The sequence below is a fragment of the Colletotrichum higginsianum genome, chromosome 9 (assembly GCF_001672515.1).
Source record: "Colletotrichum higginsianum IMI 349063 chromosome 9, whole genome shotgun sequence".
Taxonomy (NCBI): domain Eukaryota; kingdom Fungi; phylum Ascomycota; class Sordariomycetes; order Glomerellales; family Glomerellaceae; genus Colletotrichum; species Colletotrichum higginsianum.
Window position 1 is genome coordinate 3,160,276 of NC_030961.1, and position 15,598 is coordinate 3,175,873.

The window sequence follows — 15,598 nt, forward strand, 5'->3', positions numbered from 1 at the left end:
AATTCCTGGATGTATGCTGTGAAATGGACAGGGGGTTTACTCGCTGACCACGCCAGATAATCAACTGATTGAAGCTCAGTCAAAAGAGTAGAATTAGGGAGCTGGACGCCCCATGACAATTGCTCAGTCACGTAGACTTTCTACATAATCATTGACCGCTCTATCAGACCGTCTCTGGCCAGACATCTCGTGCAAGGGACAAGATTCGTGATAAATTGGGTTCCTGACACGGCAGTAGGTTGCATATCCAGGCGGAGGGTACGAGTGTGAAAGGCTTCTAGGCATCGCCATTCCCCTCTCTCGGCGTGGTCCAAACAAAAAAGACCCCTTAAACGCTCAACAGCAACAGTTTCCACTTGCAGGTAGGTAGAACAGTGACAGTGAATGAAAAGGAAGTGATAGGGCTGAATAGAGCAACTCGTGACTAACAAAATTTGATGCCCACGGTCCTCGAGAAGTGGCAATTTGATAAGTCAACATACCCACTTTTGGAACACCCCCTCATTTGGAACACCTAAAAATGCCTCAACCCCACCACCAGCCTCCTACTTCCTCCAACTTCGAACTATCACAACAATTTCATACCTTATGCAAATAACCTCATTTTTTCAGAGGACCTTTATTCCTGCCTTATGGCCCAGTATACCGAGTATGAAGTCAATCAGGCAATCCAGGCTGTTTCAGACGGCCAAAGCCTAAGGAAGGCAGCCCGCGAATATGGCATCCCAATTACCACCCTCCACAACCGTCTCACAGGCACCCAGGCAAGGGCAGCAGCATTTTCAGACCTTCAGAGGCTTTCCCCTGACCAGGAGGCTAAGTTGGCTGAATGGGTGCGAATCCAGCATGCCCTTGGTGTTGCCCCAACCCATCAACAAGTGAGGGCATTCGCAGAACGAATCCTCTGTGCTATGGGGGACAAGGAGCCTATAGGAAAGGGCTGGATCCATGCCTTTCTAAAGAGAAACCCATCTATCAAGGTCCAGAGAAGTCGCCTTATTGACTCTAGACGTGTTAATGGAGCATCTACTGAGGTTATCAGGGACTGGTTCAAACTCCTCGCCATACCAGAGGTCAAGGGCATTAAACCATCCAATAGATACAACATGGATGAGACTGGTATCCTTGAGGGCCAGGGATCTAATGGGCTGGTGCTGGGCATGTCTGAGACGAAGTCTGTACGCAAGAAACAGCCTGGATCAAGGGCATGGGTATCCATCATCGAATGCATCTCTGCCCTGGGCCATGCCCTTGATCCCCTCATTATATATAAGGGCAAGACAGTCCAGCAGCAGTGGTTTCCTCTAGACCTTGGCCCTTATGAAGGATGGCAGTTCACTGCAACAGAGAATGGATGGACTACAGACGACACTGCAGTTGAATGGCTGCAGAAGGTCTTCATCCCTCAGACTATCCCTCAGACTGCCTCCCAGGGCAAGGAGGGCCAGGAGGGCAAGGAGGAGGCCAGACTGCTGGTTGTTGATGGCCATGGGAGTCACACAACGACGGACTTTATGTGGCTCTGCTATATTAATAACATCCATCTATTGTTCCTACCACCACATACCTCCCATGTGCTCCAGCCACTTGACCAGTCAGTCTTCAGCCCTGTAAAGGCAGCCTATAGGAAGGAGCTTGGATACCTTAGTCAGTGGAATGACTCTACTATTGTAGGCAAGAGGAACTTTATAGGCTGTTATCAGAAGGCTCGTACTGCAGGTATGACGATGCAGAACATCAGAAGTGGTTGGAAATGGACAGGGTTATGGCCTGTCTCTATGGCGAAGCCTCTGATGAGCTCCCTCCTACTCCCAACAACACCAAAGCCATCAGCATCTTCAGATCAGGTCAGCAAAGGGCAGTCTGGAGGCAAGGAAGGCAAGGAAGCTGAAGGATGGGCATCTGCGTCGTCTGCAGTAGTGTGGTCGACGCCAAGGAAGATGAAGGATCTGGCTGGGCAGTTGAAGCTATTCACAGAGCTAGAGAATGATGCCTTCACTCAACGCCTTCTATTCCGGAAGGTGAAAAAAGGCTTCAGCGAGCAGGCCTATGAGCTGGCTACTGCCCAGCATAAGCTGGAGCTCCTGCAGGCCCAAGTCACCAATACTGCAGCAAGGAAAAGAAGGACAGTCCAGATCGACCCAAACACCAAGTTCGCCAATATTGAGGACATCCAGAAGGCTCAGATTGAGGCTGGCGAAAAAGAGGATATCACAGATGAATCCAGCGACTCTGATACCCCTAGTGAAGCTGAAAGCTGTATTGTGGTGGCATCTAGGCCTAGTCAATAATTAATTGAAGATGGTGGTGATGTTGGGGATAGCTTCATTCTGGGTGTTCCAAATGAGGGGGTGTTCCAAAAGTGGGTATGTTGACTTAGCTACAGTCCGCAAAAGACAGCCTGGTTCTTTTTTTGAAACGCGATAAACTACTGATCAAGCTAGTCACAAGGCAATATCGTCCATCCAGGAAACTCCTTGTCGCTTGGGGGCTAAACCCGGTCCTTGGCCACCGAAATAGGGAACACGGGTGGCTCACCGGAACGAGAATCTCGACCTTTGGATCAGGTAATTCGCCTACACGCTCGCACATAAGGGAACCGTCTACCATTCCGTGCTCGCACCCAGGGACCTCATCCACTAGGACACCAGAATGAGCCTGTATCTTCTGGGGTATCATGTGCGGGTGCCAAACAGGGACACCATGCGATCCAGCAGTCGAAGCAGGCTTATGCAGGATGCCGCGCAGTTCGAGTCCTCGACGCTGACTGGGTTACGTTTTACGACATCTCGTCCCACATCGGTCAACCTACGAAATCCGCCAGCCAGTCATCGGGACTCAACCAGGACTTCACCGGTTGCGTCAACCCTCCAGGCTGTTCTCCACACAGGCTGTTGTTCTGTTGCTCCGAGCTCATCTCCAACGACCCCCGTTGCCCATAAGCCCTGGCTCTTGTATCGGCAAGGCTAGACCGTTGGCACCCATGCCGTTACTCCCCACTCGTCAAGAGCCTGATGGATCCATTCCCTGAGAGTCGGCCGTCAAAAAGTCCTCGCCAGAACCCCCCCTCATACCCCCCCTCCCTGGCTTCAGTCGGTCGAAGCTCCACTGGCGCAAATCAAACTAGGATGGGGTTGAGTCGTTGGCTGGTTCGACTTTACGGCATCTCATGGGTCAGCAGGCAGTCTAAGCGTGAAATTGGGAACTCCTTCTGTTGGGCGCTATGCTCGGTGAGCGGAGTTTGGCGGAGGGAGGACATCTGTAATACCAGTGGTGTGGGTATCTGTCCGTCCATCACCTTTCAATCGTGTTTGAATCCGATCTAGAGACGGCTGCGCTACATACAAAAGCATGAAACACGGGGCTTATATATGCCTGTAACGCCAGTAAGTCACCTCCCTTAGCTATAGAAAACACAGGACGTAGACGCAGCTAGCAACCGGCAAAATCTGTTTTGGGCACCTTGACTGCGGTCTAATCAAAGTCTAGTCGGGGAGCACGCTGGGAAGCGTTGATGCACAGATTGTTCGCATCTATACGGCGCGGCGTCATTTACTAACTAGATGGCCCGGACTGCCGGGTGCCACTGGCCGGTGTCGAGTAACGGGAAAAAGAGGGAGGGCGTACCAAAGTTACTCCATGGGGCCGGAGCAATCCAGGCACGAGTTCGATCGGATGTTTGCCTGCCAACGTCACCAGTCAGAACCTAGAACGGCGAGGTGGTGGTGAGGTCGGTTTAGCTTGAGAGCGAGACTGCCGTGGCAACTTCCATCCCTTGTTCAGGCCAGATGGATCTTCACACGAAATTTGCGGCGCACCTCGTACTCTGGCGAAAAGCGCATTACAATATCGGCGCGAGGGAGTTGCTGCTCTGTTCTTTGGATGATGCTACGCACGCCGGCCGCCGGTGACGGTTTCAGTCGACTACTGACGCTTTACCGGATCAATGGCCCTGTAGGGAAGGAAAAGCAGGGGTGCGAGTCCAAATCACCGAGTGCTAATTACCCCTGTGCGGACTTGCAGCCGGCGAGGTTGTATTCGGCGTGCTGTGCCGTAGGCTTGCATGAGGTAGCCAAGGGTCGTTGCTGCGCGAGAAAAAGTCTGATCGACAGGCGATGTGACCAAAACCGAGGGGGGGTGCATGATCTCTCCCAACAGGTCATCGATGAGGGAAATTCGGCAGATGGTGAATTGTGCTGGGCGAGAGTGAAAAGTAGTGACAGACCCTGCTAACCGTGCGGGTTCTCATGAACCTGCCAGTGCTCCGTTAAGATCTAGACACGTCTGGATGGAGGGACGATCAGGATGCCAATGACTACGTAAATTGATAGGATGATACGCCTCTCCCAATAGTGACCAAGCAACCCAACCCTCGCGAACAGACTAGGAGTGTGCTAGCCCCCCCCCTCCCCCATCCTCCCTCCCTCGAGTTTTCATGGCCTGTCGTCAAGCGGCGGCGGTCTCTGAGAGATGCGGTTGGTGCGCCAGACAACTTTTTGTAAATTACATACACACTTGCAGGGGTTCTCGGTGGGTTTACGGCATAGTTTCCCGTTGCCTCCACTGCACAGAATGCTTAGCCTGGCCAGTCGAGATGTGGAATGGTCGCCTCTTGGCGTTGTTTCCGGAGGGGTCCGGGGAGGCGTCGTGCTCCGTAAATAGGGAACAAGACCGGCATGAAGAAGGTCGTCACGAACACGAGCCACCCACCCGCCCACTGTGGATTCTCGGTTGAATTACGTACGGGGGTTTGTTCTCTACTCTGTACCATTCAGCCCTTTGTACAGAGTACAGAAGACCACTACATCCCTGGTCGGTTAGAGATTGGGCCGTTCTGGCGAAGGTTGGCATTCCCCCTACCCTTGACAGAGGTCGATGAGGGACTTGGTCCTCGCCAGCGTCGCTTTTTGTCTAGACAACCGGACAACAACGGGGAGGGAAGCATCCCGGTTGAAGAATCGAGGCTTGAGTAAACTGTTGCAGAAGAGAGGCGACGTCAAGAGTCTGGCCGAGTCTTTGTCCGGGCCGAGGTGTGCGGTTGTGGGAGAGGGCCACAACCGCAACGCAGAGGCACAGACACTGGGGACTCCTCGATCCCTCCCGCTCCCGCTTCTCCCTAGAGCCGCTGAAGGAAAAGCGCCCGTTGACGGCTTCTCTAGGCTGTTATGTTTGTGTGTGTGTGTGTGTGCGGACGAGTTTTAGGCCGCAGCGGCCGTGCCCGGCGAGGTCTCCGGCGATCCTCCCGCCCCTAGGGTGCAACTGGCCAGGCGACCCTTGCTGGTGGCCCCCCCCGATATCAGCCGATTCTGCATCCCTGGAATTCTCCATGGGTCAAGAGAAGTGGGATTAGAGTTTTGGTCTCTGAACAAGCAGTGGGGGGTGGTTCGATCTGTCTGGAGCTGGAAGCCCTTGGCCGAGACGGTTTTCCTCGCGAGGCAATATTACTGCGCGTTTGATTGCAGTGTTACTGCTTCTCATTGGCCTGAAGGGTCTCATTTGCCTGCTTGTAGCTCAGGCTTCACAGTGTCTACGTTCCCCCGTTCATCTTACTTGAGAGAAGGTTCTGTCAGAGCAACACCCCCCCCCCCAGCTGGTCCCTCCAAGCTCCTGATCAAAGAAGCCGGCCAAAGAAAGACAGATAGACACACAGCGGGCAAGCCAGACAACGCAACGCCACAGCAGCACAAACCAGACATACCAGACACACCAGACACCCAGGCTCAGCCAGCAGACATGTCAGACCGAGACGGGACCCCGCTCCCCGTCATCATCGTTGGCGCCGGCGTCAGCGGCCTGCTGCTGGCCCAGCACCTGCGCAAGACCGACGTGCCCTTCCGCCTCTACGAACGCGACGCCGACTTCACCACGCGCGGCGTCGGCTGGGGCCTGACGCTGCACTGGTCGCTGCCGGCGCTGCGGTCCCTGCTGCCGGAGGACCTCGTCGCGCGGCTGCCGGACGCGTACGTCGACCGCGCCGCCGTCGCGCGGGGCGAAGCCTCGGCGTTCCCCTTCTTCGACCTCAGCACCGGCGAGCTGAAGGGCGCCGGCCCGCGGGCGCCCGAAAGCCTGCGGATCAGGGTGACGCGGGAGAGGTTGCGGCGGTTGCTTGCGACGGGTGTGGATATTCAGGTACTGTTGTCTCGTGTTTCCTACACTCGTACGTAGTCGTTGCATGTTACTCGACGGATATAACACCCAATGTTATTTTTCTCTTCTTCTTCTGAGACGTTGCACCGGACGTCGATCGCCGTGCTAAGCAACCTCGAACACGCAGTGGGAGAAGAGCTTCGCCAAGGTCGAGGAGAAGCAGGATTCCGTCGTCGTCTCATTCAACGACGGCTCGTCGGTGGCCGGCCGAGTGCTCGTGGCATGCGACGGGGGCCAGTCTCGAGTCCGCCGGCAGATGTTCCCGGACCAGTACGAAGGGCACCGGATCCCGGTCCGGCTGCTCGGCCTCAAGTTGCTCCTGTCGCCGGATCAGATGGCGCCGATTCGGAAGCTGGACCCTTTCTTCCTGCAAGGGACATCGTCTCGCGATGATACGTTTGTCTATCTCAGCAGTGAGTTCTTTTTTTTTATTTTATCCTGTGTTGTAACCCTTTCATATCCCATTGTCTCGCGGGCAGAACAAAGCTTTTCCAATAACCGGCCAGGACCGGGGGGGGGGGGGGGTGTTGATCATTGTACGTCCGAACCGGGATAGTCCTGGGCTCAACAACACAACCCCTGCGCTTGGGGGGAAAAGTATCAAATGCCTCTTGGGTTTCCTCCCCTTGCAACCGAGCTCGCGGATGCAGCGGGAAAGGAAGCAGAACAAAACTAATCATAAACTCTGCGCGTTGCAGTTCTCGACGCCCCCGGCAACAACGACGAGAGCACGGGGGAGTACAGCTGCCAGATGTGCATCTCGTGGCCGGACCGTCCGGGGTTCCTGGGCAAGGCAGCGCCGACGGGCTACCCGCAGACGAACGACGGCAAGATCGAGCTCATCAAGTCGTTCGCAGAGGGCTGGTCGGAGCCGTTCCGTGGGCTCGCGCTTGGTATTCCCGCCGGTACGGATGTGAAGGACCTCGACCTCTACGACTACGCGCCGCCCAAGGGACTGAGGTCCAAGGGGAGGGCGATGTTGATGGGTGATGCCTTTCACGCTATGGCGATGTGTAAGTTTTTTTTTAGTGTTTTTCCATTCATCGTTGAAAAAAGGGCGTCAGTGTTTGCCCCCTTTGACTGTTCTTCTCTCATATCCACAGAGGTTTGAATGAAGTTGGTTGGCTGGACTAACTGACGGTGTACAACAGACCGAGGTGAGGGCGCGAACCACGCCATCATCGACGTGCTGGACTTCGCCGAGACGGTGGCGCCCGCTCTGAACGCGGGCTTCGCGGAGCTTCGGGCCGCCATGGACGCCTACGAGGACCGCGTCGTCGCACGCGCCCGGCCCGGCGTGCTGGCTTCGCGCCGGGCCTGTTTGGACGCGCACGACTGGCCCAGGATCAGCCCCGCGAGCCCCTTACTGAGCAAGCGGGAGATGATGCTTCAGTTTGATGAGGAGTAGTAGTATAGTAGGCTATGTGAGATGCCAGGGACAGACGGGATTGATCATTGATTTACGAAGACTGGGAGACGCAATCAGAGACGAACCGAACCCCCCCCCCCCCCCCCCCCCTCTTGAGAATGGAGATCGGCGTCGTGTTGTGGGATGTGGGATATATGGGGTGATTTCCATGGGTATTGACACGTAATTGTGCCCCTTGCGCGGTGGAGAGTGATCCACACGAGTCAGTGCTTCTAAAGACCGGGTTCCTCTCGGGTCCTTTCCTTTGATCTCGATCGATGGTATCGTCCGCCGTATCTCTAATCGATCGAATGTTCTGCAATGGGAAGTGATCGCTGTGACATCTAGCTATTGCTTTCGAGATACCCCCCAACGCCCTTATCGTCTATCTATCAAGTCTGAAGTCCTCTTTCGTTTCCTCAGACATTCATCATGTACAAAACTTCAGAAACTCGGCTACTCGTGGGGCGGCGTTGATGCAGATGTACGCCTCTCAAAGGCCCGAATCGCGTGAATCCCTCTTCCGCGGCCCCGTCATGTCGGACTTGCCCGACTTGGCCTCGGCCCCGTCGTCGACCTGGACGCTGTACGTGACGGACTTCATGATGTTCCCCGGCAGGATGTTCTCCTCGCTTCCGTTGCCGGCCTTGCTGTGGTTGGCCGAGGCGAAGACGCTCTTGTCGTGGTTTATCTCACTGAGCTTGTAGCGCTCGGCGCCCTTGAGGTGGCTGCGGCCGTGCGAGGAGCCGCCCGAGTACTTGGAGCGGTAGTTCTTGGCCTTCTTCATGAAGACGGGCGCCAGGAAGGGCAGAGACGAGACGATGTTCTGGGCACAGGTTCTGTTAGCATGAAAGCTCCCCCATCACTCTCCCCCTCCCCTCCCACTCTTTCTTGATATAGGGGGCGGGGGCTACTGTTTGAACTCACCCCCACGTTGAACTCGATGGTCCCCCACAGCACCAGCATCGTCGAGTTGCCGTCGCCGTACTGGATGCGGTTGATCTCAAGGTACCGCAGGATGGAGCACAGCGTCGTGAAGAGGCCGAGCAGGAAGATGGCGATGAGGCCGGCCTTCTTTTCGACGCGGACGTTGAGCCGCAGCAGCACCGGGATCGGCAGCACCGCCACGACGATGTCGGACACGATGGTGACGACGGCGTACACCGTGAAGGACGGGCCGGGGGGCAGGCAGGTGCCGTCCTTGAGCGGGTTCCACGACTTGTCGACGGGCGTGCAGGCGAAGACGAGGGAGAAGGAGCAGGCCAGGTGGGCGAGGAAGACGAGGACGATGGTGGTCCAGACGACGCGGCGGTACGTCTTCTGGTCGGTCCCCTTGAGCAGGCGCAGGTAGCTGATGAGGAGGGCGATCTTGAAGAAGCTGATGCCGAGCTGGTAGAACGGCCGGCCGGCGAAGTTGATGCGGGTGTACGTGACGAGGTTCGCCCTTGGCCGCAGCTTGACCGGCAGGCCGAGACCGTATCTCGTTTCTAGAAAGGGGGTAATGGGCAAATCAGAGGTTGCGCTGATGATGTTGGGGGGGAAGGGGAAAAAAGGGGAGGGTTTGAGGCAATGCGGATGTGTAAATGTGTAAATAACTCACGGGCGATGGTGAGGCCGGAATAGATGAGTGCAAAGGCCATGGACAGCGCCGACATCCAGTCGTCGGCGGCCAGGCCTCTGGCCGTGTGGCGGATCCAGAGACGAGAACAGACGACGGCGACGGACAGGACGGAGAGGACGCAGGCGATGGCGATGATGGTCTCCCACTGCGAGATGGCCTCGACCTCGGGCGTGGCGTTGAGGACCCAGCCCATGGCTGGCGGCGGCTGCAGTCTGTCTAGTCGGACCAATCCCCGATGATGCAATACTAGGACGTTGAAACCCGTCTTCTTTTCTTCTTTCCTCCTTCTCTCGTTTGTATCGTCGCGTCGCCGTATTGCGAGACTGTGGCTTGCAGACGGGAGGAATCACGACCATACGTGTGCTGAAGAACCAAGGGAAGCTAGTGGAATAGGCAGTCGGCCGATAGAAATACAGACAACAAAATGGAAAGAAAAACAGGCCCGCAGGCGGCGGAAGGCAAGGAAAGTTGGGAATCCGGGACCGACGGGGATGACTGCTTCTCGAATGTCCGTAACCCAGGCAGAGGGGAACACCTCCCGACTTTTATCACGTCTTGGGGACCGTCATACGCAATCAAATTATCCACAGGGGATCGAGAGATTGATGAGCCCAGAGCTGGTCGCAGTTATGCAGGCCCAGGCAGTCTGAGAAGAGAGCTGTCCGCATGCTGCCTGGTCGGAACGGAACCCCTATAATGTATGAGCGGGCGGGCAATAGAGTTGGGGGATGCTTTACCAGTCCGCCGTCGACCATCTTAAACGCCGCAAGGATGGGCCACGTCAGGACAGCCAGATTTGATAGGGTTTGGGGGCCTTTGAGAGCTCGGTGCTGGCATGATGTCCTGGGTAAATGTCTGCATGGTCCAATGGAAGGGCTCTCTCTAGCAAGGGCCATCGAGGTTCATGATGGATCGACTCCGAGCGTGTGGATCGCACCTCTGGGGTCGTTATTCGAGAAGGTCACATTGGGGGTTGCAGAACAGAGAGATGGGGGAGAGAGGGTGGACTCGGCGTGAAATGCTCCTGGCAGCATGTTGCGTGCTTGGGAGATGGATCATCGAGGGCCGTTCCATTATTCCCCCCTTCTTCGTCTCGGTCTGGCTCCTAAACACACTTCTGCGGCCACTACTCGACCTTCCACGACCGGGCTTCCATCCTGCCGTTCCGGAGACACATCCAAATGGGGGCAGTTGTGGTTTTTGGCTATGAGATGGCCGTCCGACCCATGGAGAAGACGGATTTACGGTGCAAAAGTCAACCATGGGCAAGGGTCTCATGGCGGTCCTTGTCACACTTTTTTTTTTCTTCCTGCGCTAGACATGCGGGCAGTAAAACGCGGAACGAACCCTAAGCGGCATTACGTTTCTTTACTTTTATGTAACTGGCAACTTGCAAGGATCGGTGGGGGGGGGGGGGGGGAGATGAAGAGTAGTGTAATTTGTACATGCTTGTGCTGCTGTGCCGCCATCTTGCTTCCAGGCGAGGAGGGTCTTTGTACCTCTGTGTGTGTGTGTGTGTGTGTCTGTCTGTCCGTTAGGTGTGTGCGTGTAAAATGGTGTGCGTAAACAATCTGATCCAGGGCAGATGGGATTAAACCCCTCCCATGGGAAAAAGAATCACCATCTTGGCACTCTGACGTCGGCTGGACCGTTCCGTCTTGTCGCCTAGCCATTATTTTAAAAATACAATAAAAAAGGACCCCCCTTGGATCTCTCTTCTTTGCTCGCATGAACCCCGCCGTGATAAACACATAGGGAGAGGAGAGAGTGACGCGGAAGAACTCTTTTGCTGAACCATGAGGTGCCCCCGCCCCCCGGGATGATGACTCGGATGCTTAAAGATGGGCAGATCTTTGAGATATTTTGCTTGCCCGTCACCCACTACGAAAGAGCGAGCTGGGGCTGGCGAGAAGGGCGTACTATGTACTATGGTACTGCACATCAAAGACGAGCTGGCATTGGCTGTCGATCACGGCGGATATGAATGGGACAAGGCTCGGATGGGGCATCACGACGGGGCGGCCTCCTCCATTACCGACCCTCTCCGTTCTACGAATACACTTTATCACATTTTGCTCTAGACCCTCGAGGGGAAGCAGCCCGCAGATCAAGGGCGGATGCACCCCCACCCGGTTCCTCGAACTGGGGGTCCAGGTCGCATGCGTGCATGCATCGACCGGCCGGGGGGTCAGTCCTCCGTGTTTCCGCTCGAAGCCGGGGGGGTCTGTCCTGGTCCTTGCTTTTGACCGCGGCATAGGTGTACGGATATCCGGCCGGGATCGGGGGACTGCGCCGTACGGCACTAGGGCTGCTTGGTTGCAAACTCCACGGTGTGTTGGACCACCCGTTGGACCACCCCTTCCGATGGTATCATGTACGGCCGCGATGGGTTGCATCTCATCGCGTCGAATTGCTGGTGCTGACAAGACATGGCATGACATGGGTGCGGTTGTACAAAGACGCCACCAGCAGCACCAACACCACCACCAACGAAGCTCACCTCTCTACCCACCTTCGACTTGGCCTGGATCTGATTCTTCATCTTGGTGTTGTTCCTCCCGGCGGGGACCATCATCTTGTCGTTGCATTTTCCCTCCCGTTCATTACTGCCACCCAACCCCTTCCATCCCGCCCCCTCCCACTCATCCCCCTCCAGATCCTTCTCTACAGTCTGCTTCTTTTTCCACTCGACATCTGCGCAGATCGCAACGACCCCCTCATCCCCTCCTCCCCTCTCTCAACCTTCTTTGTACTTCTGCATTCCCACAGCGGCAACCTGTGCGTGCCTCGTCGATCACCGGGCAGAACGGACGGAATAGCATCCGGCGTTTCTGTGAGCCTCTCTCCCTAGAATATTGTGTTGCCGAGACTGGTGGTAAATATCGCCTCGAGAGACCACCTCGACCATGTCCACGGACGATAAGCACCCCAAGGACGTCGTGAGCTCGGCCTCGTCCGACTCGCACGCGCCGTCGAGCAACAACAACAACGTCGACGCCGCTTGGAAGTTCCTCAACACCCACCGCGATGCCGGCGACGGCACGGCCTCGGTCGACATTGACGCGCTCCGCCGCAAGATCGACTGGCGCATCGTGCCGCTCATGTTCCTTTGCTACACCATGCAGTTCCTGGACAAGGTCATCCTCAACGTACGTCTCTCTAACCCATTGTCCTGTCGGGGGGGGGGGCCCTTGTCGAGAGAAGGAAAATGAAAGTTGGTCTTTACTGACGTGGGGTTCTCTGCAAAACAGTACGCTGCCGTCATGGGTCTGTCAAAAGACTTGAAGCTCGTCGGCAACGAGTTCTCCAACATTGCCACCTTTCTCTTTGTCGGTCTCCTCTGCTTCGAGATCCCCAACAGTGCGTTAAACCCATAGTCCCTCACCCCCCCCCCCCCCCCCCCCGTCTTCCGCATCGCCGGAACAACCAAGAGATGGCCAAGGAACCGAACAACCCAAACTGACCACCACCCCCAAGTCTACTTCCTCCAGATGATCCCCGCGGCCAAGTGGCTCGGCCTCAACGTCGTCCTCTGGGGCACCGCGACGGCGTGCGGCGCGGCGGCGCACAACTACCAGACGCTCCTCGTTTCGCGCGTCTTCCTCGGCATCTTCGAGGCCACCATCGGCCCCTCGCTGATGCTCATCAGCTCGCAGTGGTACACCAAGTCCGAGCAGGCCCCGCGCTTCTCCTTCTGGTACCTCGGCCTCGGCCTCGGCCAGATCCTCGGCGGCGCCATCTCGTACGGCTTCCAGCACATCCCGCCCCACGCCGCCCTCGACGGCTGGCGCATCATGTTCGTCGTCCTCGGCTGCGTCACCGTCGCCATCGGCGTCGCCACCCTGCTCTTCGTGCCCGACACGCCCATGAAGGCCACCTGGTTGTCCGACACGGAGAAGGTCGCCCTCCTGCGGCACGTCAGCGTCAACCAGACGGGCATCGAGAGCCGCAAGTTCCGTCCGAGGCAGATCCTCGAGGCCCTGATGGACCCCCAGATGTATCTGATGACCCTGGCCGTCGTTCTCGTGCGTACCGTCCCTCCTTTATGTATTGTTTCTTGCTTGTTGTAATCGTCGTCATCGTCGTTGCCGTCGTCCTCGTTGTTGCTGTTGCTGTTGCTGTCCACTCCTTAGCTGACACCCCTCAAAGCTTTCCGTGTCCAGCGGCGTCATCACGACATACTCGGCCACCCTGATCCGCAACCTCGGCTACGACCCGAAGCGCGCCGCGCTGATGAACATGCCATCGGGCGTCGTCAGTATCTTCTTCACCCTCCTCGTCGGCTACGGTATCCGCCGCACGTCCAACCGGTGGGCGTGGATCGTCGTCTGCATCATCCCGGCGTCAGTTCGATCCCCCTTCCCCCCGCGCGCTGATGACAGGTTTTCTCCTGCATGGAGGATGACTGGAGAGCAGCTCACTGACCGACCTCACGCAGCATCATCGGCGGCGCTCTCATGTCTTTCCTCCCCGTTAGCAACCGCTCCGGCTGCCTGGCGGGCATCTACCTCGTCAACGCCGTCGTCGCGCCCCTGACTGTCTTCTACGCCGTGAGTGGAACGATCCCTTTCCTAACCCCCCCCCTTGATTTCCATCTTGAAATGTCTTCGGGGGCACACCCGCTGACACGTCGTCCCACAAGTGGACCGCGGCCAACTTTGGCGGCGCGACGAAGCGCGCTTTCGCCGCGGCCATCGTCTCGGGATCCTTCTCCCTCGGCAACATCATCGGCCCGCAGACCTTCCAGGCCCGGGACGCGCCCGAGTACCGCCCGGCCAAGATCGCCGTCATGGGCACCCAGGCCGGCTGCGCCCTCGTCACCCTCGCGCTGTACGCCTACTACCGCCTCGAGAACAAGCGGCGCGGCGCCGTCGCCCAGTCCGAGGACGCGTACCTGGCGCCTGAAGTCTGGCAGTCCATGACGGACAGAGAGAACAAGTCGTTCCGATACACGTACTGATGGGTTGGGTGGGGAGGGGGACGTGGGACGTGGGACGTGCCGGTGGCGTGATTCGGCAGAACAAACGAAGGAGAGTAATTATACCCACAAGTTGTCTACCTACCGTCTCGACCTAGACCCGTTGGTGGGAAGAGTTTACTGCACACTATTTAGAATCCGGTGCCAGCCAATGATGCCGGGGCTTTACCGATGACGATGCCTCATATCCGTAACCCTCCTTTGTTTTAGGGTTTTTTTTTTTTTTACTTTTGTTTTTTTGTGTTTTCCAAGCGCGAGCTTCTCCTCCGCGTAGTCAGTCGTCCCTCTGTCAGACACCATGCCCATGAGCTCCACTTGTCAAGGAAGGCTTTCAACTGGCTCTAAGCGCTGTTGTCTGTTGCGTTTGGTGACGTGGAGTCTTCTCGCAAACAGGATGGGAGGATCAATGGATGGGAAACTGGGCGGGCGTCAGTCTGAAGGTTGGCCTGGGTCTGAGCTGATACCTGAATGTAAATTTAACTCTGACTCTGATTAAGATTCTGAGCCTAAGTCTAAGCCCGGATCCGAGTCTGACTCTCTGACATCAGAGGACTGGGCCGCTATCCGACGCGTTGCTGTTGGGCCCGTCATTAGGGTCTACTGGTATCTTGTCTTCTCAGGAACCACATCACCGACGCAGAGAGGAGGGAGAGGTCGGTACGAATACCGCCTGATTCAACCAATCAAGAAATGAGGACTGCGGAAAACTCTAACCAACGGAAATTGTATTCCACGGTTCCCCCTTATACAAGCGTCCAAACCGTTGCAGGAAGTGCGTCTACTGTACAGAACAATGGTCTGCCGCATCATCTCCGAAGCAAATCCCGAAGTGGGTTTCGCGATTCGAATTTTCCCTTTTTTTTTCAATATTTTTTATTCCTCCATAATTTTTATTTTCTCGGACGGCCTAAATTTACGCCACAATAGTAGAAGCAGCTCCTAGCTCATTCACCCGAGTCATTTAATGTGGCTGCCTAAACTACTCAGATGCTCGGGGATACTACTGTCCGTGCGGACAAGGATAGGATCAAGGTAGTTGTCGGATATTGAGCGACGTATTACCAGCGCCATGGAACAGAGACAGCCCAGATTTTGTCAACGGTCATTATGGCGCACGTACTGCCAGAAATGCGTCATTTCACGGGGGTGATCTTGATGATTGCTCCCCTACAACGGTAGAGGCTGAAAGTGTGCTCTTCACCAGCCTCTTTGGCCGCCTTCCCGGCTTTGGTTCGACACCCTGCAGTCAGGGGGGGGGGGGGGGTTACCGGGACTCTTCAAGCAATGGGGGACCTGTACGCGTATCTCAGAGGCTGATTCTAAACGGTACCCGGTAGTTCCCTGCCGTGCGTTAGCTACGATGCGCTCCACCAGGCTACCCATTCCAAGGCTCAGCAAAGCGGCCTAAAAACTTGCCCAATCTTGAAGTACATCTAGGTGGTGT

General features: G+C 56.3%; 4 protein-coding genes across 4 annotated transcripts; 2 read left to right on the forward strand and 2 right to left on the reverse strand.

The window, feature by feature from the left end:
* Positions 1-5,733: 5,733 nt before the first annotated feature.
* Positions 5,734-7,555, forward strand: CH63R_13162 (FAD binding domain-containing protein; the record flags this gene model as incomplete). The annotated part of the gene is made up of 4 exons (XM_018308136.1): positions 5,734-6,157; positions 6,258-6,560; positions 6,846-7,160; positions 7,299-7,555. The coding sequence occupies 4 exons, from the start codon at positions 5,734-5,736 to the stop codon at positions 7,553-7,555; spliced, it is 1,299 nt and encodes a 432-aa protein (XP_018152553.1).
* A 493-nt stretch (positions 7,556-8,048) lies between these two features.
* Positions 8,049-9,369, reverse strand: CH63R_13163 (ATP synthase F0; the record flags this gene model as incomplete). The annotated part of the gene is made up of 3 exons (XM_018308137.1): positions 8,049-8,381; positions 8,483-9,042; positions 9,156-9,369. The coding sequence occupies 3 exons, from the start codon at positions 9,367-9,369 to the stop codon at positions 8,049-8,051; spliced, it is 1,107 nt and encodes a 368-aa protein (XP_018152554.1).
* Positions 9,370-11,478: 2,109 nt separating this feature from the next.
* CH63R_13164 (uncharacterized protein) lies at positions 11,479-11,751 on the reverse strand (the record flags this gene model as incomplete). The annotated part of the gene is made up of 1 exon (XM_018308138.1): positions 11,479-11,751. One exon carries the CDS (start codon positions 11,749-11,751, stop codon positions 11,479-11,481), a length of 273 nt encoding a protein of 90 aa, XP_018152555.1.
* Positions 11,752-12,082: 331 nt separating this feature from the next.
* CH63R_13165 (Major facilitator superfamily transporter) lies at positions 12,083-14,136 on the forward strand (the record flags this gene model as incomplete). The annotated part of the gene is made up of 6 exons (XM_018308139.1): positions 12,083-12,325; positions 12,428-12,536; positions 12,654-13,201; positions 13,326-13,519; positions 13,615-13,726; positions 13,819-14,136. The coding sequence occupies 6 exons, from the start codon at positions 12,083-12,085 to the stop codon at positions 14,134-14,136; spliced, it is 1,524 nt and encodes a 507-aa protein (XP_018152556.1).
* Positions 14,137-15,598: the final 1,462 nt, after the last annotated feature.